Below are 22,322 nucleotides of genomic sequence, written 5' to 3' on the forward strand. Positions count from 1 at the left end.
TGTTTGTTTGTTGAGACAGAGTCTCACTCTGTTGCCCAGGCTAGAGTGCCCTGGCATCATCATAGCTCACAGCAACCTCAAACTCCTGGGCTCAAGCAATCCTCCTGCCTCAGCCTCCCAGGTAGCTGGGACTACAGGCCTGCGCCACCATGCCCGGTTAATTTTTTCTATATATATTTTTAGCTGTTCATATAATTTCTTTCTATTTTTAATAGAGACGGGGCGGGGGGGGGGGTGTCTCGCTCTTGCTCAGGCTGGTCTCGAACTCCTGAACTTGAGCGATCCTCCCGCCTCGGCCTCCCAGAGTGCTGGGAACACAGGCGCGAGTCACCGCGCCCGGCCACCCGCCGCTGTTTGATGACGCGCTTGCTCTAGCGGACTCGGAAGAAATCAAGTTGCGCGCCCCTCCCGGAGGCCCCGCAGCGCGCCAGGCCCCGGCCCGCGGCTGCGCCCTGCGGCCCAACTGCCGGCACCGGGGTCTGCGGCCCGGCCGCGCGGGCAGGGGGCCGGAGCGGGCGCGGGGAGGCCCGGCCGGGCGGGCCGCGGCGGCCCAGCTCCCGCCGTCTCCGCGGGCGCTCGCAGGCGGCGCGGGGGCGCGGCGCGGCTGTCCCCGCCCCGCACGCTGCTCGGCCGGGCGGCCGGGAGAGGCTGGAGCAGCGGCGCGGGCGGGCGCAGTGGAGCGCGCCGGCGGCTGGCCCAGCGAGAGCGCGGCTGCGGCGCGCGGAGCCGGGGGCGACGGGTGGGCGGGCGCCCGCTTTCGCCTGCGTCGCGATCTGCGCGCGGGCCGTCGCCCCCGGGCATGCGAGACGGCAGCTCGGCCGGCGGGCCCGGAGCGGCGCTGAGGCCGGCCGCGGACGGTAACGGGCCTGGCGGGCGCGGGGGAGGGCTCCGGCTGCCCGGCCCGGGTCGGGCTTGGGCGGCAGGAGCGCGAGCGGCGCTGCGGGTCGGAGGGGGCCTTGGGTGGGGGGCGCTGGAGGGGGCCGGCGGCTGGGACCGGCCGCCGTAGTTACCGTCCCCAGGGCCGGCAGAGTCGGGGAGGGTCGGGGGACCGGGGATGGGGGTTGGGCCGGCGGACAGGCGGCCGAAGACCGGGCGCAGGTGCCTACCCTCCTGTGAGGTCCAACTCTCTCTCCTCAGCTCTCCCCACTTTGGCCTGGACCCAATCTCCAAGGGCTAAAAATATTGCCCGGAGGCTCCTGAGCGGAATCAGATCGCGCTAAGTAGGGCACAGCGCAGAGGCAGAGGCGACAAAGCTTCGGGGCCCCAGGGCCGGAGGAACAGACTCTGGAGCGCGGTCCCGCCCACGGGCGCATCGGCTGGCGCTGGTCCCCTGCGGGCAGGTGAATGGGGGCCCGAGGGCGCCCATCTTCTGAAGTTGCCCCGCGACCGAGCAGCTGTGCCCAGCCTCTCCCTTCCCCGGGGGACCTTCAGTGTCACCGCAGGCTTCTCAGGGGTCCCTCAATGCCCTACAAACCACAGCTGGAAGTTTCCCCGCTGCGGGAATCAGTGTACTAACAGGAAGAGAATGTAGGACTGGCTTTATGTTAGAAACATAGTATCTTTCTTCTTCTTCTTATAAAAAAGAAAGTCATTCTGTGTTTCTTACTGAGAGAGAATCTGTGCCAGGCACTGTTTTATGTGAGCACCAGTGTGACCCAACAGGGCAGGGAGAAAGGCTTTCTTGTCAGTCTCTTTCGCCTCTGCCTGTACCTTTAAATCAAACAAAATAGCGGCCTTTGATTTATCTGAAAGACACACATAGCCAAGGAGCCTGAACAGGCACTTCCTGTAGGCAGGGAGCTGCTCCTAGTCAGGAGGCTGTGTTGGTGAACTCTGGAGTCAGAGCTGGGGCTCTGTTATCCCCAGCCCCCCTTTTTTTCGGGGGTAGCATCAGCTAAGGGGGAGCATCATCTCTACCCTAGGGGCAGAGCTGCTACCAGGACCAGGCAGGGACCAACCCTAGACGTGAGTCTTGGCCAAGACAATAAAATCAAGGTTGGGTCAGGAGCCACAGCTAGTGCTGGGATTTGATGCTTAGAAGTTTGCTTTTTATTGGAGTCAGGCAAATAGGTCTTCCATAGGAGCAGCCCTCAGGAACGCACTGGGGCATTTGGTGGAAAGACCACCAAAGGAATCTTGCATGCTGGGGCTACAGATGCTGTCCTTCCTGCCAGGTGTGTGTGGAGGCCAGTATGAAGCTGAAAAAGCAAGTGACCGTATGTGGGGCTGCCATCTTCTGTGTGGCAGTCTTCTCACTCTACCTTATGCTGGACCGAGTGCAGCATGATCCCACCCGACACCAGAATGGTGGGAACTTCCCCCGGGTGAGTCATGCCTGGTTGCTAATTTCCTGTATCTGGGCTCAGGTTATAACCCCGGCTGGAGAGTCATGTCAGCGCAGGACAGGAACAATCCTTCCCAATCGGCAGGTTTTATGGAAACCCAAAGCTAAAAACAGTGAGGGCAAAAAGGAAGGAAAAATGGCAATGTGTATCGCTGCTCTGTCCTCCTGAGTTCTTGGCAGACATTGCTACTTGATTGCAGCATTCTTTCCCATTACGCCCTGATGCAATCCTCAGCACAGGGCTCCAGGCAGGCAAGCCTGGTGGTTGAGAATAGGTATGTGAGATGAAATCCTTGCCATCCATGAGCTAGAGAGCGGATTACCGTCCTCAGTGGTGATGTGCTCATCTCCCCTTATCTGCCCAGCACCGTTCGTGCCTGTAGACTCATGATCTGGCTTCGACTGAGGAGGCAACGATCATAGTCAGGTCTAGGTGGGAGACCCCAAGCAGAGACCCTCCCTGTGGCATAAGGAGCTGTGGATGACAGCTTTCTGGTTTTTTGGCAGAGCCAAATTTCTGTGCTGCAGAACCGCATCGAGCAGCTGGAGCAGCTGTTGGAGGAGAACCATGAGATTATCAGCCACATCAAAGACTCCGTGCTGGAGCTGACAGCTAACGCAGAGGGCCCGCCCGCCCTGCTGCCCTACTACACGGTCAATGGCTCCTGGGTCGTGCCACCAGAGCCCCGGCCCAGCTTCTTCTCCGTGTCCCCTCAGGACTGCCAGTTTGCTTTGGGGGGCCGGGGCCAAAAGCCAGAGCTGCAGGTAAGAGTCAGAGCCGGCAGGGACCTTCGCGGCTGTGGATGGGGCGCTGAGCTGCATTCCTGCCTGGCAGATGCTCACCGTGTCAGAGGAGTTGCCGTTTGACAATGTGGATGGTGGCGTGTGGAGGCAAGGCTTTGACATCTCCTATGGCCCACACGACTGGGATGCCGAAGACCTGCAGGTGTTTGTGGTACCCCACTCTCACAATGACCCAGGTGAGGGTCCTGCAGACCCTTGGGAGCTGGGGTGTGGAGTGGGCTTTCTGATGGCCAGCGTAAGGGAGGGACCGTTGAAGAAGGTGGTGGTGTCCTCAGGGGACCCTACGTTGGCTCCCCAGGCTGGATCAAGACCTTTGATAAGTACTACACGGAGCAGACCCAGCACATCCTCAACAGCATGGTGTCCAAGCTGCAGGAGGACCCGCGGCGGCGCTTCCTCTGGGCAGAAGTCTCCTTCTTCGCCAAGTGGTGGGACAACATCAATGCCCAAAAGAGAGCAGCAGTCCGAAGGCCAGTGTCAGTCGGGGAGGCCTGGGAGGGCTGTCGTCTGAGCCTAAGGCTGTGTGGGCAGGTCTTGCCTCAAGCAGTGGGTGCCAGGGTGGCAGGAGGAGGCACAGGGAACCACGGCAGAGATGAGGAGTGATGGCAGAGGGGGAGAAGGCAAGAACTGATTTGAAGGTCGCAGGCGTTAGGAGAAATCCCAGTTGTATGAGCATAAGCAAAGAGAAAGCATGGGGCCTTCCCCCTAGAGGCACAGGTGGAGGGCCCAAGACAGCAGGGCCGGGAGAGGAGGGCGATGTGTTCTCTTGGTCCTGGGTTTGGGTGGACTGGCTCAGTGAGGCCAGTGCACACTGGTCCTGACATCTTCTGGTGGTCAGGACTGGGGAAAGAGTTCCTGCCCCATGCTAAGTGTGAGTCCTCAACTATAGGCTGGTGGGAAACGGGCAGCTGGAGATTGCGACTGGAGGCTGGGTGATGCCGGATGAGGCCAACTCCCACTACTTTGCATTGATCGACCAGCTCATCGAAGGACACCAGTGGTTGGAGAGAAATCTTGGTAAGTGCAGGCCCCGGTGTGGGGCCCAGAGTGCCATGGCAGGATGCTGTAAGGCACAGGGACTGGCAGGGAGTGGTTGCTTTCTAGGCTAATCCAACTAGTGTGGGGCTGGTGTGGCAGCATCTGTCCACGGCCTGCTGAAGCGTTCAGGGCCTCCCTGGCTCCTGTGCCCTGCCCAGGTGCAACCCCACGCTCTGGCTGGGCAGTGGACCCCTTTGGATACAGCTCCACCATGCCTTACCTGCTCCGCCGTGCCAACCTGACCAGCATGCTGATTCAGAGGGTGCACTATGCCATCAAGAAGCACTTTGCTGCCACCCACAGCCTGGAGTTCATGTGGAGGCAGACATGGGGTAAGGCCAGGCAGGGTAGCGGGGTCACAGCAGTGTAGTCTTCCCTGGGGAAGAGCAGGGATATCAGAAACAGGACCCTCACTGTCCTTCAGAGCAGGCCCACGAGCGCTGGCGCGGACTGCCAGGAGTGGTCTCGCCCTCAGGTTAGAGGAGGATCACATTGACCTTTGGCATTGGAGGGCCTGCTGTCTGCGCTGGGGGCCTCAGCGTGGTCTGTGTGCACCCCCCTGAAGCAGCTGTGGGCTCCAGAGCCCCCTGTGTGCTGCCCCCGGCCTGCACGTCCTCTTCAGCCTTGAGTCCAGCCACAGCCTCGCCACCCATCAGGGCCGCCTTGGCCCGAGCAGGTCCTGACGTCCCCGTGCCCAGCTCCAGGGGCTGCCTGCTGGAGGCTGACCACGTGGTGTGTCTTCTGCAGACCCGGACTCCAGCACAGACATCTTCTGCCACATGATGCCCTTCTACAGCTATGACGTCCCTCACACCTGTGGTCCAGATCCCAAGATCTGCTGCCAGTTTGATTTCAAACGCCTGCCTGGTGGGCGCATCAACTGCCCTTGGAAGGTGCCCCCCCGGGCCATCACGGAGGCCAACGTGGCAGAGAGGTATCTGCTGCCAGCCTGGGCTGGACGTGGTGTTGCAGTCTTGCTCCACAGAGGGCCTGGCCTCTGGTCTGGGCCTGCCACGTGGGGGCTGCATGATGCAGGCCACGTTTGGAAAATGGAGGGTGGGCTCAGGTGGTGAGTTCAGGCCTGTAGCAACTGCGGTGGTGGCTCCTTACTAAGTCTCCTTGAAAACCTGGAATGACTCTAAGCAACCGCCATTCCCAGAATGCTTTTATTTTCCCAAATGAGTATATTTTCCGATGCCCTGACAGATTGCCAGGACCAGTTGACTAACTCAGAAGCGAATGATTCTCAAATTAGGAATAGTTCCTTGCAAATGTGAGACTGAATGTGCTTTCAGTTAGCTCAGGTGTTCTGACTTGGCTGTAAGTCGGCCGGAATCCTTGGCATCCAGTGGGCCTGGAACCCCATTCGGAATCACCTTTGGTCCCACCAGATGGCCTCAATCGTCAGGGACTCCTAAAGATGTCACTCTTGCTGAAATCTGCCCCGGGAAAGTGCTGGCTAGGAGTAAACAGCAGTTGAGCCAGAGCCTCAGATAGAACAAGTTGAACTGGTTTTTGGTTGCCATGCTCTGATTTCCATGATGTCCAAGAGGTGAAACATGTGACCAAAAGGGAAAGAAAGTGGTCTTTTGTTTCCAGAAATCTAAATGCTGATTCCAGGCAAGAATCTAGGCTATTCAGGCATGATTGTTCTGAAAGGAGCAGCTGTGATGAGTGAGGCTAGCCTAGGCTTATGGAGAACAGGCCATGAAAAATAAGTTTATTTTCTCCTTTGAAAGGCTTACGAGACAGGCGAATTAGGGAAAGTGGTATTGAATTAGGGAAAGAGTCCTCTCCTGAGAACACAGCAGAAAAGTATAAGCTGGGCCAGTGCGGTTAAGAAGATTAGTGACTGCCCTGTGGTGATCATCACACGCCGATTAATGGGTTGGTCTAAAGACAGGAAGAGGCTTCTAATGACATGCCACGGCGCTCGATTTTTCTGTTGACTTTGCCCATAATTTGAATGAAAAAGAAAATAACTTATGTATATATATATATAGGTCCCATTATGTGCCAGGCACTATTCTAAGTGCTTGACAAGTATTCGTTCATTTCATTTTAATCCTCGTAACATTATATGGGTACGTACTGATGCCATCCTCATTCTACCAGAAGCTGAGCTCAGAAAGGTTAAGTTACTTGCCCAAGGCCACCGAGCTAGTATGTGCAGAGCTGGTGCTGGCGTCACGTGGCTCTGGAGTGCAGGCTCTTTGGCACTGCAGCACCAGTAACTGGTGAGCAAAATGACGCTGGAGTGTCAGAACCATGATCCCAGAAGATCCCGATGGATTGGGATGTGGATCAAATCTAACCATGTGAGATTTATTAGATATAAATGCAAGCTTCTTCCCTTAGCTTCGGAAAACCGAGTATGGAAGTTCAGGGTAATAGAAGACACCTTGCTGAGCCACACACACAGGAAACAGGGCGAGTGGCAGATACACCGTGGAGTGACAGTGGGGCTGCCACAGGTGCCTGCCACACGCACACCGCTCCCATGGCGGTGCCGGCCCCCCAAGGGGGTGCGGTTCTGTCTGCCCTCTTGGGGGTTGGCCTGCCCTGGACCCCCTTGTATCTAGTGCTGGGCCCCTGACTCAAGGACACTGACCACAGAACCGCCGGCGAGCAGATTCTAAATTGTCATGTAGGGACCAAATAGATGGAAGAGGAGAAAGCACAGGGGAACGAGAGCACGTCCTCCATGTGTCTAAGGATGATCATGGGGAAGAGCACTGGTTTGTTCCATGTGATGTCAAAGAGCAGAAGCGGGGCCAGGGAATGAAAGCTATTGGTCACAGCCTAGCATAAGGAAGAACTCTGGTTGTCAGCACTGTCTAGAGAATGCTGGGTTCCCCTGGGGCCAGGTTTCCTATCTCGGGAGGCTCCCCTGCAGGCCAAACAACTCAATGCAGGCGTTTCAGAGGTTGACTCTTGGAGTGGCAGTGCTTGGTGACCTTTTATCACGGGGACTTCATGGTGGCCCGTGTCTTTTCCTGCCCCAGGGCAGCTCTGCTCCTGGACCAGTACCGGAAGAAGTCCCGGTTATTCCGAAGCAATGTCCTCCTGGTGCCGCTTGGTGATGACTTCCGGTATGACAAGCCCCAGGAGTGGGATGCCCAGTTCTTCAACTACCAGCGGCTCTTTGACTTCTTCAACAGCAGGCCTGACCTCCACGTGCAGGTGTGAGGGGCTCCTGCCGGGGGCCTCGCGGTGCCGCAGCCCAGCCCATCCTGCTCTTGTTCCCAGCTCCAAAGCGGAGGTTCCTTCCAGCTCTTGGGCAAGGCTCCCTGTCGTGTCAGAATTCACTCCTGGGCTCCCCTGCTTCTCTACTAGGTCCAGAAGGGTGGGATGTACAGTCCCCGCCCTTGCCCCAGCTGCAGCACCAGTGGCCAGGATCTCCAGAAGGTTCTGGAACTGATGGGAGTGGGTTGTTGGGGTTCCCACAGGCCCAGTTTGGCACCCTGTCTGACTATTTTGACGCTCTGTACAAGAGGACGGGGGTGGAGCCAGGGGCCCGGCCTCCAGGGTTTCCTGTGCTGAGCGGGGATTTCTTCTCCTACGCGGACCGGGAGGATCATTACTGGACAGGCTACTACACTTCCCGGCCTTTCTACAAGAGCTTAGACCGAGTCCTGGAAGCCCACCTGCGGTGAGATCCCACCCGCCTTCCAGCGGAGGGGGGCAGAGTCAGCCTTTGGGGTGTAAGGGGGCTGGACTGGCTCAGAGGGGAACAGATGGCAGGGAGGCCAAGGGGGGCAGAGCCGTGGTGGGAGGGAAGAGAGTGGCACTTGCAGAACATGGCTGGGCCCTGGGGAGCGGCAGGGCAGGAGCTGACTGCTCTCTCTGGGCAGGGGGGCAGAGGTTCTGTATAGCCTGGCTGTGGCTCACGCTCGCCGCGCTGGACTGGCCGGGCAGTACCCGCTCTCTGACTTCACCCTCCTGACGGAAGCTCGGCGCACCCTGGGGCTCTTCCAGCACCATGACGCCATCACTGGCACCGCCAAGGAGGCCGTGGTGATGGACTACGGGGTCAGGTGGGGGCCTCTTCTCCCCATCAGCTCCGCAGCCCCCCACTGCCCAAAGAAAGGACGTGGCGGGTGGTCAGCAGGCAGGCCTGTGGCGGGGCCCCATGATCATCTTCTCCCCCGTCCTCCCTGCCCCACTCAGGCTTCTGCGCTCACTTGTCAGCCTGAAGCAGGTCATCATTAATGCAGCTCACTACCTGGTGCTGGGGGACAAGGAGGCCTACCACTTTGATCCCGAGGCGCCCTTCCTCCAAACGGTGAGGCCCCTGGCCCTGCCTAGGGGGACCCCCTGGCATGTGCAGGTCCCATCGCAAGGGCCGTAGAATGAGGGTGCTGCTCCTCCCCGCCCCCTGCACCCGGGTTGAGTCCTGTGCCCAGGGCAGCTGGTGGCCATGTTCAGGACAGGCGCGGGGGGGGGGGGGAGGCCGAGCCCCATGGTGACTCTTCCCTTCCTGCCCACTTGATTCCAGGATGACACCCGCTTAAGTCACGATGCCCTGCCGGAGCGCACAGTGATCCAGCTGGATTCCTCACCCAGGTGAGCTGGGCCAGGCCTGGCGCAGAGAGGCAAAGCCACTCCCTGGCTCTCAGCCCCTCCTGTCCCCACTTGCTGGGACATGGCAGGACTCATGCCCTGGCTGCTGTACCTGCTTCCCCAGCCCCGGAGCAGCGGCCTCCTGGGTCAGCCCAGCTTCTACACACAGGTTTGTGGTGCTATTCAACCCGCTGGAACAGGAGCGGCTCAGCGTGGTGTCCCTGCTGGTCAACTCACCCCGCGTGCGAGTCCTTTCGGAGGACGGTCAGCCTCTGGCTGTGCAGATCAGTGCACACTGGAGCTCTGCCACCGATGTGGTCCCCGACGTCTACCAGGTGAGGCGAAGGCTCGGCAGGTGGGCCTGGCCTTGGCCCTCTGTGCCCATCTTTGGCCCCACCCCAGGACTTCACTTTGCCCTCCAAGCCCAGCTTCCCACCCTCCTGCCTGTGGCCCTGCTCACTCCCCAGGCGAGGGCGGGTGTCTTGGGGAGAGGGGTTGCCCAGGGGACAGTCACTCTTGGGATCTGAGTGTGTCCTTGAGAGCCAGGGGAGGTTGGTCTGATAATGATAGTAGCAAAAATAGCAGTTACGATGCCCTGTTGTTCGTTCATTCAACATTTATCAAAAGCTTTGTATGTGGTTACCACTTCATAGCTTTTCTTTTCTTTTTTTTATGAAAGGCGGGGGGAGTAACATTCTATTTCCTTTTCTTTTCTTTTCTTTTTTTTTTTTTTTTTGAGATAGAGTCTCATTCTGTCACCCTGGGTAGAGTGCAGTGGCATCATCGTAGCTCACTGCAGCCTCAAACTCCTGGGCTCAAGCAATTCTCCTGCCTCAGCCTCCCAAGTAGCTGGGACTACAGGCACACATCACCGCATCCAGCTAATTTTTCTATTTTTAGTAGAGATGGGGTCTCGCTCTTGCTCAGGCTGGTCTCGAACTCCTGAGCTCGAACGATCCTCCCGCCTCGGCCTCCAGAGTGCTAGGATTACAAGCGTGAGCCACTGCGCCTGGCCAGTTTTTCAAATATCATTTGAGACTCATAAGTCTGATGAGGACGAAGGGGCAAGTAATCCCACCCCGACTGTCAGGAGGGGACAGAGGCCCCAGCAGCTGCAGGGACTTGCTCAGGCCCTGTGTTAGTAAGTGAGTGCCCCAGCACCAGAATCCCAGGCCTGCATCCGGAACTGAAGCCCACGCGTGCCACCTGCGTCCTCACCCCTCCTGTGCCCGCAGGTATCTGTGCCCATCCGCCTGCCGGCCCTGGGCCTGGGTGTGCTGCAGCTGCACCTGGGCCTGGATGGGCACCGCACGCTGCCCTCGTCCGTGCGCATCTATCTGCACGGCCGGCGGCTGGCCGTCAGCAGGCACGAAGCATTCCCTCTCCGCGTCATTGACTCTGGCACCAGCGACTTCGCCCTCAGCAACCGATACATGCAGGTCTGGTTCTCAGGCCTGACTGGGCTCCTCAAGGTAAAGGCCAGGGGCCAGAGCAGGGCTGTGTCGGTGGGGTGGGGCAGAGCTGCCTCCCCGCTGTGAACGTGCTGCCACCTGACTGACCCGTGTGGGCCATCTGGGCTCCAAGCTGGCGGCACGGGGAAGCCGGGCGTGGCTCCTTGGGGAAGTTAGTCCGTGCCCTCCCAGGAGGCAGGCCTGACATGCTGGTGTGGGGCCAGGGGTCAGGGCTGTGTTTCTTGGCAGAGCATCCGAAGGGTGGACGAGGAGCAGGAGCAGCGGGTGGACATGGAGTTCCTCGTCTATGGCACCCGTACATCCAAAGACAAGAGTGGAGCCTACCTCTTCCTGCCCGATGGCGAGGCCAAGGTACGCTAAAGGCACCTTGGAAGACCCGGCAGGCCCTGGGAGGTCTCACCACAGAGAAGGCGGGGGAGGGAGCATGGGCCTTTGTGCAGCTGCCTGCCTGCCTCAGTGGCCTCTGGAAGGGGCTGGGCTCCTGCGCCTGGGGCTTGGACCCCACTCAGCCCATGGGTGGGGCCAGAGCTTGCTGGAAATGAGAACTTCTCTCGCTCAAGCCTGGGCTGGCACCTCTGTGCGTGGCTCTGTTGCCGTGGGTTCAGCAGCAGCCACCTACTCTTTCCCCAGCCCTACGTCCCCAAGGAGCCCCCCGTGCTGCGTGTCACTGAAGGCCCTTTCTTCTCAGAGGTGGTCGCCTACTACGAGCACGTTCACCAGGTGGTCCGGCTCTATAACCTGCCAGGTGAGCCCTGCGGATGAGGAGGGGTCCGACAGGAGGTGTGGGCTCCACAGGCTGTGACACATTCTTCCTTTTCCCCCCTTCTCTGTGTGTGTACGTCTGTGCCCAGCACGTGTGTCATTTCAGACAGGGAGGCTTAATTCTTCTGGAGAAAGGGTCGTGCAAAAATGCCCTGAGAATTGCCCAGGAGGGTGGGCGAAGCCTCCCCCCAGCCCGTCTCCGAGTTCTCCCAGCCCGGTCCCTCAGGCTGTGGTTTGTACTCACACCTCACTGTGCCCCCTGCTTTGTCCCTGTGCCCAGGGGTGGAGGGGCTGTCTCTGGACATGTCATCCCTGGTGGACATCCGGGACTATGTCAACAAGGAGCTGGCCTTCCGCATCCACACAGACATCGACAGCCAGGGCACCTTCTTCACAGACCTCAATGGCTTTCAGGTGATCCCTGGGGCCAGGGCCCTGGAGACCCCACGGAGCAGAACTTGGGCTGTGCTGTTTGCCTCTGCCGCGGGCACTGGGGGTGGTCCGCCCTGACAAAAAAGAGGAATCGGAGGCGAGAGTGATCAGGGACTCCTTCAGACTGGGGACCCCTTGGCGCCCAAGTGGCACCCACATGCCCTTGACCTGCTGGCCTTGCCCCTCAGGTGCAGCCCCGGCGGTATCTGAAGAAGCTGCCCCTGCAAGCCAACTTCTACCCCATGCCAGTCATGGCCTACATCCAGGACACGCAGAGGCGCCTCACGCTGCACACTGGCCAGGCCCTGGGCGTCTCCAGCCTCAGAGACGGTGAGTGGGAGAGCAGCTCTGCCGAGAGTATGAGGCAGGAAGAGAAGCCCGCCCCCACCCCCGCCTCTGTCCTGCCTGCGTCGCCCCCACGCTGGGAGAAGGGGCAAGCCATTGCCGGCTCCTGCGGTCACCCCCGGGCACAGCAGGAGGGTGGCAGCCGCTGCCATCCTGGCCCCAGTGGAGGCAGCTGGGTGGTGAATGTCCTGTCGGATCCTCTCAAGAAGCATCAGGGTGCTGAATGGTGATTCTCAGCTAAGGTGTGCGACCCCCTTGCCTGGCAGGGATGAGAGTAAGGACAGTTTGAAAGTACACTCAATGTTATAATGACATATTTAGGAATGGAGAAAAATTCATATGGTTTTCCTAGTAATGGTCATTAAAAGAGAGGGTGACAAAACAAGGGTGTAAGGAGCACTGGCCTGGGGTCAGACCTGGCCAGCTGGGTAGCTCCATGTGGCTTCCATATCCTCAGGACAGAATGAGCAGTTTGGGTTTGGTGGCCTCTGAGGCTTGAGATCCTCTGTCCGTGGGACAGAACCTTTGTGAAGGGCTTAGCTGACAGTGCCTGGTCAAGGCTGTGCGTGTGGCCTGGTGGCTGGTGTGGGGGCCTGACTCGCTGCAGAGACAGGGCAGTGTGTGGCCCTGCCAGGAGCAGCCCGTCCACCTTGTGACCCCAGTGCCAGGGATCCATGTTAGGGTTTGAGATATCTTCCTGTGGTTGCTCGGGGTAAAAAGACAGCCACTGCGGAAGTCAGAGTGAGGGCTGGGGAAGGGAAAGGGAGAGTAGGGCATCCGGCCTACAGCTTGCGGGAGACACGCGTGTGGCCCCGGAGAGCCTGCAGAAAAGGTGCGGGGAAAATCCCCATCCCAACATCTGCCAGCTGTGTAGCCGGCCCCCCCCCCCCCCATAGTCTCAACAGGAAAGCAGAGGCGGTCATTTGCCACGTCTTTTCCCAAGGGCAAGCCCAGATGCCACCTAACGGGTGTCTGCCTGCCTTGCCACCTTGCAACAGGTGTCCTAGCCGCAGCCCTGCTCTGCAGAGACGAGGCAGCCAGAGCTGCAGTCCGGCCTGCCGGGGTGCTCTGGCTGCCCCCTGAGAACAGGGGCGGGAGAGCATGTGTTTGCATTGTGGTAAAATAACTGGTGAAAACCTGCCCCTGATTAGGGAGTCCGCAGCAACGCCAATGGCTGCTGATTTCGGTGTTTTGTTTGCTCATTCATTTAGTTTTCCATAGTCAGTGTCGGTACAGTTTCCTGCCTGGGCGCCTGCGCCCAGTCCCCACTCCCGAGCGCCAGAGCGTGGGTGGTGAACTGCCAGGGTCGGCCTGCCCCTCTGGGCCTCTCCTTTCCTCATTTGTATAATAAGGGCGCGGGGCCACCCTTCACGCAGCTCTCTTCCAGCTCTGGGATCCTGTGGTGTCTTTCCTTTCCCTCCCCAGTGACTCAGCTTCTTGCCCGTCTCACTGGGCTTGTCCCTCAGGGCCTGGTTGGGCTTCTCCCTCCAAAGGTCGGTGCCTGCTGGGGGCTGGGGTGGCAGGCCGGGGCTCACGGTGCACCTCTTCAGGCCAGCTGGAGGTGATCTTGGACCGGCGACTGATGCAGGATGACAACCGGGGCCTTGGCCAAGGGCTCAAGGACAACAAGAGGACCTGTAACCGTTTCCGCCTGCTGCTGGAACGGCGAGCCATGGGCAGCGAGGTAGGTTCTGGGCCTGATGTCCAGGGAGCCAGGTCACGCTAGTCCCTGTGAGTGTCCCTGGGGGTTCCAGCCTAAGACTTGAGCGTGGCTGGAGGTGAGCAAGGGATGGAGAGAGTGGGGCTTAGTTCGGGGATGGGGGACAGCGTGGCGTTTGCCGACCCATCTCCTGCAGCCTGGCGCCTCCCTCCCCCAGCAGCACTCTGTCACCTGTGCCCCTCCTGTTCATCCCCCACCTTCCTCTGTGCTGCCCTCCTCTGCCTGCCTCTGGCCCGGGCATTTTCTAACCCTCCAGTCCAACCCCGCTCATCTTGTGACTTTTTCTGCAAATTGGCAGCCACGTGTAGGGGCCTGATCTCTTCCAGCAGCGGGAGCAGTAACTCAGAGCGAGGGTCAGCGGTGGGAGTGGCGACTGGCGTGAGCTAGCTGTCACTGCCCTCGGAGCCCGTGATGATAGCCTGCTGCTCAGTCCCCTGGGTCTGTGGCTCAGTCACTCGTTCCTCAAATAGATACTGGGGGCTGAGAGGGATGTGAGGATCGCCTGCAGCCGGCAGAGCCACAGCACCGCTGGGCCTAAGAGCCAGGCTGGCACTGGGGCTGCGGTGTCATGCTTGAAGCCACGGGATGGCTCGGGGCCCTTTCTCCATCAGAGGCGGTGCCCCGTGCTGAAGCCCGTGTCTGCCGTCCTCCCTGCACGGTGACCCCTCCGTGTGGTGGGGGCGTGGCTGGTGGGAGTGTGTTGCTCGTGATAGTGTTATGCAAGCAGAAAAACAAAAAATAGAGGAGAAAAGGCCTAGTGAAATAGCCCCTTTCTGAGTTGGGCGAGGTGGGAAGGGCTGGGGGAACAGTGCCTGGAGCCAGGCACCCCCTTGTGTCCAGACACCCCAAGAAAACTCTTTCCAAAGGAACCGGTCTGATGTGCTTCTGTCCCGCCTCACCCTCAGCCCTCAGGCCGGCCCCGCTCCCTCACCGACACCTTGGGCCACTCTTGCAGGTCCAAGACGGCCGCTCCGTCAGCTACCCGTCCCTCCTCAGCCACCTGACCTCCGTGCACCTGAACACCCCAGCGCTGGCCCTGCCCGTAGCCAGGCAGCAGCCCCCAGGCCCCAGCCTGCGCTCCTTTCATCCTCTGGCGGCCTCGCTGCCCTGTGACTTCCACCTGCTCAACCTGCGCTCGCTCCAGGCCGAGGTGAGTGCTCGCCTCAGCTCTGCCTCGGGGCACACTCCGGCCTTTCCTCACCAGCTCCGCCCTGTCCCAGCACCGCTCTGAGCTCTGAGGGGCTCCAGCCCTCCACTGCCCTTTGCACTGATGTCCTGGTGTCTGTCATCCAGGATGACACCTTGCCCTCGGCAGAGACCGCACTCATCTTGCACCGCAAGGGTTTTGACTGCGGCCTCGAGGCCAAGAACCTGGGCTTCAACTGCACCACGAGCCAAGGCAAGGTGAGCAGGCCTGGGCGTGGGGGCCCCATGAAAGGGGCAAGAGCTCAGCGAGCCTGGCCTGAGCTTGGGTGACAGGAGGGAGAAGAAAGTGTCCCTCCCAGGCTTTCTGGAAAGAAAGGGAGGAGGCTGTTGACATGTGTTTGCAAAGATGCTGAGCCCCGGTAGGGGGAAGTTCCAGACAAAGCGTGGCACAGCTTGAGAACTTTCGTTCCCTGAGTAGGGACCCGTATCAAGCAAAGTGGGAAATAGCAGAAAGAAAAAACTGAAAATCTTCACGCCAGTACTCCGTAGGCTGCGTGCGGCGTTCCAGCGGCACTGACAAATGCTGTGGCGTGCCAGACCCGGCGCTGGGCTCCCGTGGTTCCGAGGTGAACCAAGACGTGGTCCCGAGGTGAACCAAGACATGGTCCCTGTTCGCAAAGAGCTCGCAGCTCATTGACACAGGTCCTAGTCTGGGATCCGTGGACAGGCTTTTTGGGGTTGAGCAGAGCTCAATAGGCCAAGACCGGACACAAACGCAGAGGGGTGAGACGGTGTGTCGCTGCTGACAGGGCCGCGGCTTCTGTTGGGTCCTTAAAGAGGTGACAAGTTATGTAGATGAAGAGCTGCATTACTTTGTGTCTCGGCACCAGTACAACCTGCACCCTCTCTCCTCTCCACAGGTGGCCCTGGGGAGCCTTTTCCATGGCCTGGACGTGGCGTTCCTGCAGCCCACCTCCCTGACGTTACTGTACCCGCTGGCCTCGCCCTCCAACAGCACCGACGTCTACGTGGGGCCCATGGAGATCGCCGCCTTTCGCCTCCGCTTGGGCTAGGGCTTCTCGTGGCCTGACAAGAAAGTTCATCCACAGAGACCGCCGCTCACCGTTACGATCGGGTTGGACGATCCGCACGGGTATCCTGTCCTGATCTGCCTCCCAGAACTGTGACAGACTGGGCCGTGCCCTCATCTTCTGTTCATTGCTGCTTCTGTGTTTGGGGCAACCCACAAGCCCAGTGGCGGGTAAATGGGGCAGTGAGGTCAGGGAGGGAAGGCCCTTGGTCGGAGCAGGCGGTGCCAGGCTCAGCTGCCGGTCATAAGTGGCCACCAGCGGGGCACAGGCTCAAGCACCCGTCCTTTTCCCGAAGGGGACGCAGGAGATGCCAAGGCTCACAGAAGAGGTGAGGGAGGCTAAGTAGGTAACCGCCCAGCACAGGGTCAGTGTGGCAAGAGCCGGCTCTAGGGGAATCTTGTGTTATGTGGAGGCCATGTGTCTGGTGTGACCAGGACCAGAGTGACTCTGGGGAGAGAGGGACGGGGAACCCAGAGTTAGCAGTGGGTGGAGGAGTTGAAGGAATCCATGCTTCTCCGAGTAGTCTGAAGGCCTTGCTGCTCTCTGTGATGGCTCCACTCTAAGTGCCACCTGGCCTACGTGCCCTGGCTCGGGGCTGCAGGGTGGCAGGAAAGATTCACTAGAGACTGTCAAGACCAGAGGTCATAGGACAGTTCAGGTATCAAAACCCCTATGGCAAGCTGGGCACGTGGCCTGTGTGTTGACTTGCAGGAGGGTGGCAGGGGCGTGGGGGTCCTTCGCCCTACCTGACCCCTCTCTGGCCCCTTACTCCATACACCACCCTTCCCAAGAGCTCCTGCCCGTCACGGGGCTTGGTCCTAGTCCCTCCACCCAGAAAGTGAGTGAATCCTCTGAGACCCACGTGCTCGGGCAGCTGGAGAAGGCTTTCAGCACCACGCCTGGAAGCCAGGCCTTTGGTCCGTCCTTCCACAGAAACCCTCGATTCCCGGCCGGGGCGTGGGGACGTGAGACTACGTCAGGAGGCAGCGTGGCTGCCCATGAGCCCTCACTGCAGCTTCGAATAACAGCGAAACATTCACGGTAGTCTCTACAGGCGCGGGAAAGATACTTGGTAAAATTTAAAATCCATCCCTTATTAAAACTCTAAGTAAGACTAGAAAGAAACATCCTAATCTAGATAAAGGTCTCTCAGAAATGAAGGTTTTGGCATTCTGAAGAGTCAGACACCACAGGCATTCCCATTAAAGTCAGAGAGCAGCCAAGGGCAGCTGTTACTTAGCAGTGTCCTGGCCCTGCTGAGCCCTCGATGAGGTAGGTGAGGGAGACCAGGAAGAATTAGCATCGTCGCCATTTGAGGACAATAAAACCGCCTACCTTGAAACTCTAAGAGAATCAAGTGAAGACCTATTCAGAGTATTCTGGAAGTTCACCCAGTGATACTACACATCATGTCTGTGTAAGGATTTTGGTTCTCCCCAAATTGGCCGATAAATTCAATGTAATTCCAGTGAGATTGGATACTTTTTGGAATTTGCCAGGTTCTGAAGTTCCTTTGGAAGAGTGAATGTGTGAGGATACTAGGACAGCTCTGAATGACGGGTGGGTGGTGCTGCGGTGGGGCAGAGGCACTCGTGTGACCTGGCGTGAGTCAGACGACGGGACAAATGGAGAGTCCAGAAACAGACCCAGGAACACAGGCGTTTAGTATGTGGCAGGAGTATTTTAAATGGGGAAAAAGATGGATTATTTAGTTAATAGTTCTTTGAGACTACTAGCTAGCTATTAAAGTAAGTTAGATCTCTACCTCACAGTTGCTGCAAAAATTAGTTCCAGAGGTAAAAAACAAAAAATAAAACTACGCAATTACTCAAGAAAATATATATTTATACCACTGGTGTGGGAAGGTCTTTTCTAAACAACATGAAAGCTAAAAGATAGTAAGGGAAAAGATAAACATTTTACTACAAAAGTGTTGAGGCCAGGTGTCGTGGCTCACGCCTATAATCCCAGGACTTTGGGAGGCTGAAGAGGGAGAACTGCTTAAGGCCAGGACTTTGAGACCAGCCTGGGCAACATAGCAAGACCCTGTCTCTATAAAAAATTTTAAAAATTAGCCAGGTGTGATGGCGTGTGCCCATGGCCCTGGCTACTTGCGCTGATGCAGGAGGATCACTTGAGCCTGGAAGTTTGAGGCTGCAGTGAGCTATGATCACGCCACTGCACTCAGCCTGGGTGACAGAGCAAGATCCTATCTCAAAAAAAGAGAAAGCTTCATGACACTGGATTTGGCAATGATTTCTTGCATATGACACTAAAAGCACAGGCAACAAAAAATATATAAAGTAGACTACAACAAAATCATCTTTTGTGCATCCAAGGACACAACAGAGTGAAAAGGCAACTCATGAAATGGAAAAAAATACTTACAAATCATATATCTGATAAAGGGTTAATAACAATATATGAAGAACTCCTTTAATTCAATAACAACAAAAATCCCAATGCAATTAGAAAATGGACAGGACATTTCTCCCAAGAAGATATACAAATAGTCAATAATCACATGAAAAGATGCTCAACATCACTACTCATTAGGGAAAGGCAAATCAAAACCACGAGACTCCAATTCAAGCTAAAGGAGAGCTATAATGAAAAAAAAAAATTACAGGCAGTGGCTCAGGCTTATAATCCTAGTACTTTGGGAGGCTGAGGCCAGAGGGTCGCTTGACCCCAGGAGTTTGAGGTTGCAGTGAGCTATGATGACACCATTGCACTCTAGCCCTGGTGACAGAGCAAGACCAAGTGGCTTGTTGGTGTGGCATCTTTCCACTAGTGGCTAGTCTCATTGTTTATACGGTTGCTTACACACAACATCACTTTTGTCTTAACTTTTTTATTTGATTTTGAGAGTCTGTGTTTCGCCTTATGACCACGCCTCCAAAGCAAAAAATCCACTGCACGTCCGGGTGAGCCTGCAGTGAAGAGAAAGGCCATTAAAATGGAAATGAAAGTAAAAGTGATTAAGCGGTCAGAGAAAGGCCAGACGCTACCATTCATTGGGAAAGCATTAGGCTTCGGTCGCTCAACTATCGGAATAATTATAAAGGATAACGTGAAAACAATGGAACGTGAAAGCCCCAGATGACCGTTTTTCAAGGCGGTTTAAGAAGCTTCAGCTTCTCAAGAGCGACTAAAAAAAAAAACACTACCCGGTAATGCCTCCGGTGGACCCGGAGCAAAGTTCAGCAGCCGGCTCAGACTCCGCCTACCGCCTGGCTCCCGGGGCAGGACTGCCCAGGGCCACTTCCGGGAAGTTCCTGTCACTTAGCAACCGGAGCACTGCGCAATGTGGTAGGGTAGAGCAGGGATTGCGAGAATCAGTTTCCGCTGTGGTTAAGGAAACGGGGGAACTGCGGTCCCACACCGGCCCAGTCATGTTGCTGCTGAGGGCTCTCGCATGCCCAGCAAGGGTTGCCAGTAAGCAGGTGGCACTCTTGCAATGCACCTGTCATTCCCTTCCAACTTCCTTGACGGGGAGGGCTGTCATTTTTTGAGCACCTATATGTCAGGCTCTATCAGGCACATCGCATAATCTGACCCTGATAATTGCGCAACCCATCTCACTGATAAGGGAACCAGGCTGGGAGGGGTTGAGTCTCTCAACCTGAGGGAGGTAACTCAAGGACACACAATTGGAACCCTGCCCTGCTGAAAGACAAGCATGCAGTCTACTGGTCCCCCATTCAGGAGGCCAGGGAAGGAGCAGCAGCGACTTAAACCTTTACCCAACATTCTTTTATTTTCCATAATGACTCAGAAACTAGTATTAATACAAACCGAAGTCCCTGAGGGGCCAGAGATCCCATCATGCCAAACAGCAAACAGACCCAAGACTGGGGAAAGGCAGTGAGTGCAACAGAAATGGATGGGGTACATCTGATTCCCACATTTGGGGCTCATCTTAGTTGGCAGGCGGTCTTCTGAGAAAACACCGGTGTTTTGGGCCTCTGATATCTGGGTTAAGGGGAAAAGGGAGAGAGCTCCAGAGGCACAGAAAATCCCGTCCCGCCTGGGCAAGGCTGGAGTGATGCCACCCATGGCTCCAAGCACTCAGAGTGCTAGCCCCCGTTCCTTGAACAGATGCTTTAGAGCCTCTTCCAGTTGCCGGTTTGTTCCCTGAAGCCCCTTCACTACCTGCGCCGCCCACTCGAAGTATTCCTGGACTCGATGTTCTGACCATCCTGCATAAGAGTGAACAGAAACCTACTCATGTGATGTCAAGGACAGCACTGCCTTTTGCCCACTTCCTGGGTGCTTGGTGCAGGGCCATGAGATGAGTTCCTGATGGAATGATCCGTGTGGAAAACTTCCCCTTGGTCCAGCTATTGTATTTTTACCTTATGAAGGAAGGTCAAAGAATGGTCTAGTAGGATTAATTTGGGGAATTAACAAGAACGCCCAGGCTTTTTCAGAAGTGACCAACCTGTGTCTTCAGAAGGCGACACCCCTCCCCTTTCCCTGAGAGCCGGTGGGAGAGCATACCCTCGGGGGTGCAGCGATTCAGGTCCCTCAAATTGTACAGCTTGTCTGCCAGCTTCACCAGTTTAGCCCCCGGGCTGCTGTGAGGCGCCTGTTCCACTTGCAGCCGCTTTCTCTCCATCTTGGGCAGAGTCTTGTCATCTGTCACCTCCTCCACCAGGCGCCGCACTTGGGCCCCAAAGTGCAGCTCCACCTCATCCAGAGTGGTGTCTGTGTCCTCCACCGTGTCATGGAGCAGGGCCGCCTGGGGACAGGCTCCCACTCAGCCCTGAGATGCCAGCCAAAGGGTGCCTACTGCTGAACGAGGCCCCTGATCCCCGCCCCAGCCTCCTGGCAGAGAAGGAGGAAGTTACCTGCAACACCGCAATGTCAGTGATTCCCGCCTCATGGGTCAGGATGCGAGCCACACCTGAAGGGGGCAAAGCGGGAAGTCAGATGGGAGGGGGCTCCAAGGAGGCGTGGGTTTTGTGGGTTTTGGAGAGACAAAAGTGGCCCCTCGCTAGCTGGGTGACCTTGGGCAAGTCCTTTACTCTCTTTAGGTGTCAACCGTACAAAGGGAACAATTTTGCCTACTGCCTGGAGTAGCTGTGAGGCTTAAACGGAATATCGCACAAAGGTGGTACAAAGCAGGTGCTAAGGTGCAAGCCCTCCACGATTCCGTCCCGGTCCCCACCCCCCAAGCGCCGCGGCGGTTGCTCTCGGGCAGGCGCGCCCACCAATGGGGTGGTTGATGTAGGGGGTCCCTTCGGGGTCCTTCCGCCGCTGCTGCCGGTGCTTGCGAGCCGCGAAGTCGGCAGCCTCCAGCAGCTGCGCCGCCTCGGAGCCCATCGCTCGGGTGGGGCGGGCAACCGCGGCCACCGGAGCCGGGACGAGTGTCTGTAGCGCCCCCTGGCGCCGGGGAGGCCCGGGTTATGGAGACTCTAACTCAACTAGCTGCACTTGGGCTCGGCCCCGTGGCTCTGGGCTGACGTCCTGGGCACAGAGAGCAACAGGTGTGGGGAGCTGCCTTCAGCATCGCAGCTCCTGCTTCATTGTACTCTGCTGGGGGCACAAGAACGTAGCCTGGCTCTCTGGGAGCCCACAGTCTGTGGAAAGGGGGCAGACAGACAAGAAATAAGGCAGTGGCCTCACAGTGTGCTGAGTCCAGGGTGGGAAGGCACAGGGGACTATGGGGCCCGTGGAGAAAGTGTAATTCACCTAGCCTCAGAGTCAGAGACAGCTTCTCCCAGGAGAGGCCTCTCTGCCCATGTAAAGACAATCTTCAACCTGTCCATGCTATGAAAATTCTCAAAGGGCTCTAAAAATAGTTCTCCCTGTAGGGATGGGCCAGGTTGCTGTGGGCAGAGGAGCCTCACTTTTGGGCCCAGGAGACCCTAGAGCCTGACCTTCTGAAAAATTGGAGCCTACCCTGGGAGTCCTGCCTAATTGCTTCCTGATTTAGGCATCCTGGCTGCCGTGATGTTTCTGCAGGAACTGCCTTTGTTCTCAATGCTGAAATTAAATTTGCATTGTTTTCTTGTGCCGTAAGGTCTCCTGCTTCAGTTGCCAGGCACCTACTCTGTGCCCCTGGGGTGATGAATGTTGTCACTGCCATTCTGGGACCATGATATTGTCAGGCCTGGGTAAGCACTAGATAATACTTAATTCTGCTGGCCGATGGCCTTGGGCCTTCTGGAGAAATTCCCTGTCTTAGGGAGGAAGCTATGAGGTATAAGGGGTAAGAGAGACCTGGAGTCCCCCTCCGCCTGAAGAGTTTCCCTGGGAGATAGGGTTGGCTGTTTGCTAAGTATACTCCAATCAGGCAGGGAGCTTTTGTGTTCTGGCTGGTAGCTGGGGCAGATGAAGCTCAGGGGAAAAGTTAATGAAAGGTAGAGAGTAGGTAGAAAGAAGCATATCTGGCTCTAAATGCTTGTCCTTCAGGCCAATGGCTCCACTTGTCTCTCATCCCTCATTCTGTCCTCTGTAGTTCTCTGAGCCTTTTCCCCTTCAGCTCAGAAAACCTTAGGCAGTTTGGAGCCACAGGCCCTACATTTTCCAATAGGAGATAGAAACTCAGTCACTTTCATCTCTCTCTGAAAGCCTGTGACAAAGAAGCTTCAGGTTTG

At 57.3% G+C, this 22,322-nt stretch overlaps 2 protein-coding genes across 5 annotated transcripts; one reads left to right on the top strand and one right to left on the bottom strand.

Moving 5' to 3' along the window:
* Positions 1-552: 552 nt before the first annotated feature.
* On the top strand, positions 553-17,532 carry MAN2A2 (mannosidase alpha class 2A member 2). Of its 2 annotated transcripts, XM_069466597.1 has the most exons (24): positions 712-857; positions 1,138-1,340; positions 2,175-2,324; positions 2,852-3,109; positions 3,180-3,324; positions 3,447-3,618; positions 4,038-4,165; positions 4,345-4,518; positions 4,934-5,120; positions 7,192-7,369; positions 7,636-7,838; positions 8,041-8,223; positions 8,357-8,471; positions 8,685-8,752; positions 8,919-9,084; positions 9,985-10,221; positions 10,450-10,572; positions 10,852-10,966; positions 11,264-11,397; positions 11,604-11,745; positions 13,311-13,444; positions 14,436-14,630; positions 14,774-14,884; positions 15,547-17,532. In XM_069466597.1, exons 3-24 carry the CDS (start codon positions 2,193-2,195, stop codon positions 15,697-15,699), a joined length of 3,453 nt encoding a protein of 1,150 aa, XP_069322698.1. In that variant the 5' UTR covers positions 712-857; positions 1,138-1,340; positions 2,175-2,192; the 3' UTR covers positions 15,700-17,532. The 2 variants fall into 2 exon arrangements, 1 of the variants encoding a protein (XP_069322698.1); XR_011233195.1 differs by lacking the exon at positions 1,138-1,340 and having other exon boundaries at positions 553-857; positions 11,264-11,365.
* An 833-nt stretch (positions 17,533-18,365) lies between these two features.
* HDDC3 (HD domain containing 3) lies at positions 18,366-21,108 on the bottom strand. 3 transcript variants are annotated; one of them, XM_069465699.1, is made up of 6 exons: positions 20,934-21,108; positions 20,571-20,626; positions 20,221-20,461; positions 19,873-19,919; positions 19,516-19,692; positions 18,519-18,650 (listed from the first exon to the last, which is right to left on the bottom strand). In XM_069465699.1, exons 1-6 carry the CDS (start codon positions 21,043-21,045, stop codon positions 18,552-18,554), a joined length of 732 nt encoding a protein of 243 aa, XP_069321800.1. In that variant the 5' UTR covers positions 21,046-21,108; the 3' UTR covers positions 18,519-18,551. The 3 variants fall into 3 exon arrangements, with proteins under 3 accessions (XP_069321802.1, XP_069321800.1, XP_069321803.1); XM_069465701.1 differs by lacking the exons at positions 19,516-19,692; positions 19,873-19,919 and having other exon boundaries at positions 18,366-18,650; XM_069465702.1 differs by lacking the exon at positions 18,519-18,650 and having other exon boundaries at positions 19,626-19,919.
* Between the last annotated feature and the right edge of the window lie 1,214 nt (positions 21,109-22,322).

The sequence above is a fragment of the Eulemur rufifrons genome, chromosome 3, assembly GCF_041146395.1.
Source record: "Eulemur rufifrons isolate Redbay chromosome 3, OSU_ERuf_1, whole genome shotgun sequence".
Taxonomy (NCBI): Eukaryota; Metazoa; Chordata; class Mammalia; order Primates; family Lemuridae; genus Eulemur; species Eulemur rufifrons.

Excerpts from the sequence above, each read along its gene's own strand:
- MAN2A2 (XM_069466597.1), top strand. The coding sequence starts at position 2,193 with ATGAAGCTGAAAAAGCAAGTGACCGTATGTGGGGCTGCCATCTTCTGT. Across the intron at positions 7,370-7,635 it reads GGCCTGACCTCCACGTGCAG|GCCCAGTTTGGCACCCTGTC; the intron begins GTGTGAGGGGCT and ends GGGTTCCCACAG. Across the intron at positions 14,885-15,546 it reads GCACCACGAGCCAAGGCAAG|GTGGCCCTGGGGAGCCTTTT; the intron begins GTGAGCAGGCCT and ends TCCTCTCCACAG.
- HDDC3 (XM_069465699.1), bottom strand. The coding sequence starts at position 21,045 with ATGGGCTCCGAGGCGGCGCAGCTGCTGGAGGCTGCCGACTTCGCGGCT. Across the intron at positions 20,627-20,933 it reads CTACATCAACCACCCCATTG|GTGTGGCTCGCATCCTGACC; the intron begins GTGGGCGCGCCT and ends TGCCCCCTTCAG. Across the intron at positions 19,920-20,220 it reads GAATCGCTGCACCCCCGAGG|GATGGTCAGAACATCGAGTC; the intron begins GTATGCTCTCCC and ends ACTCTTATGCAG.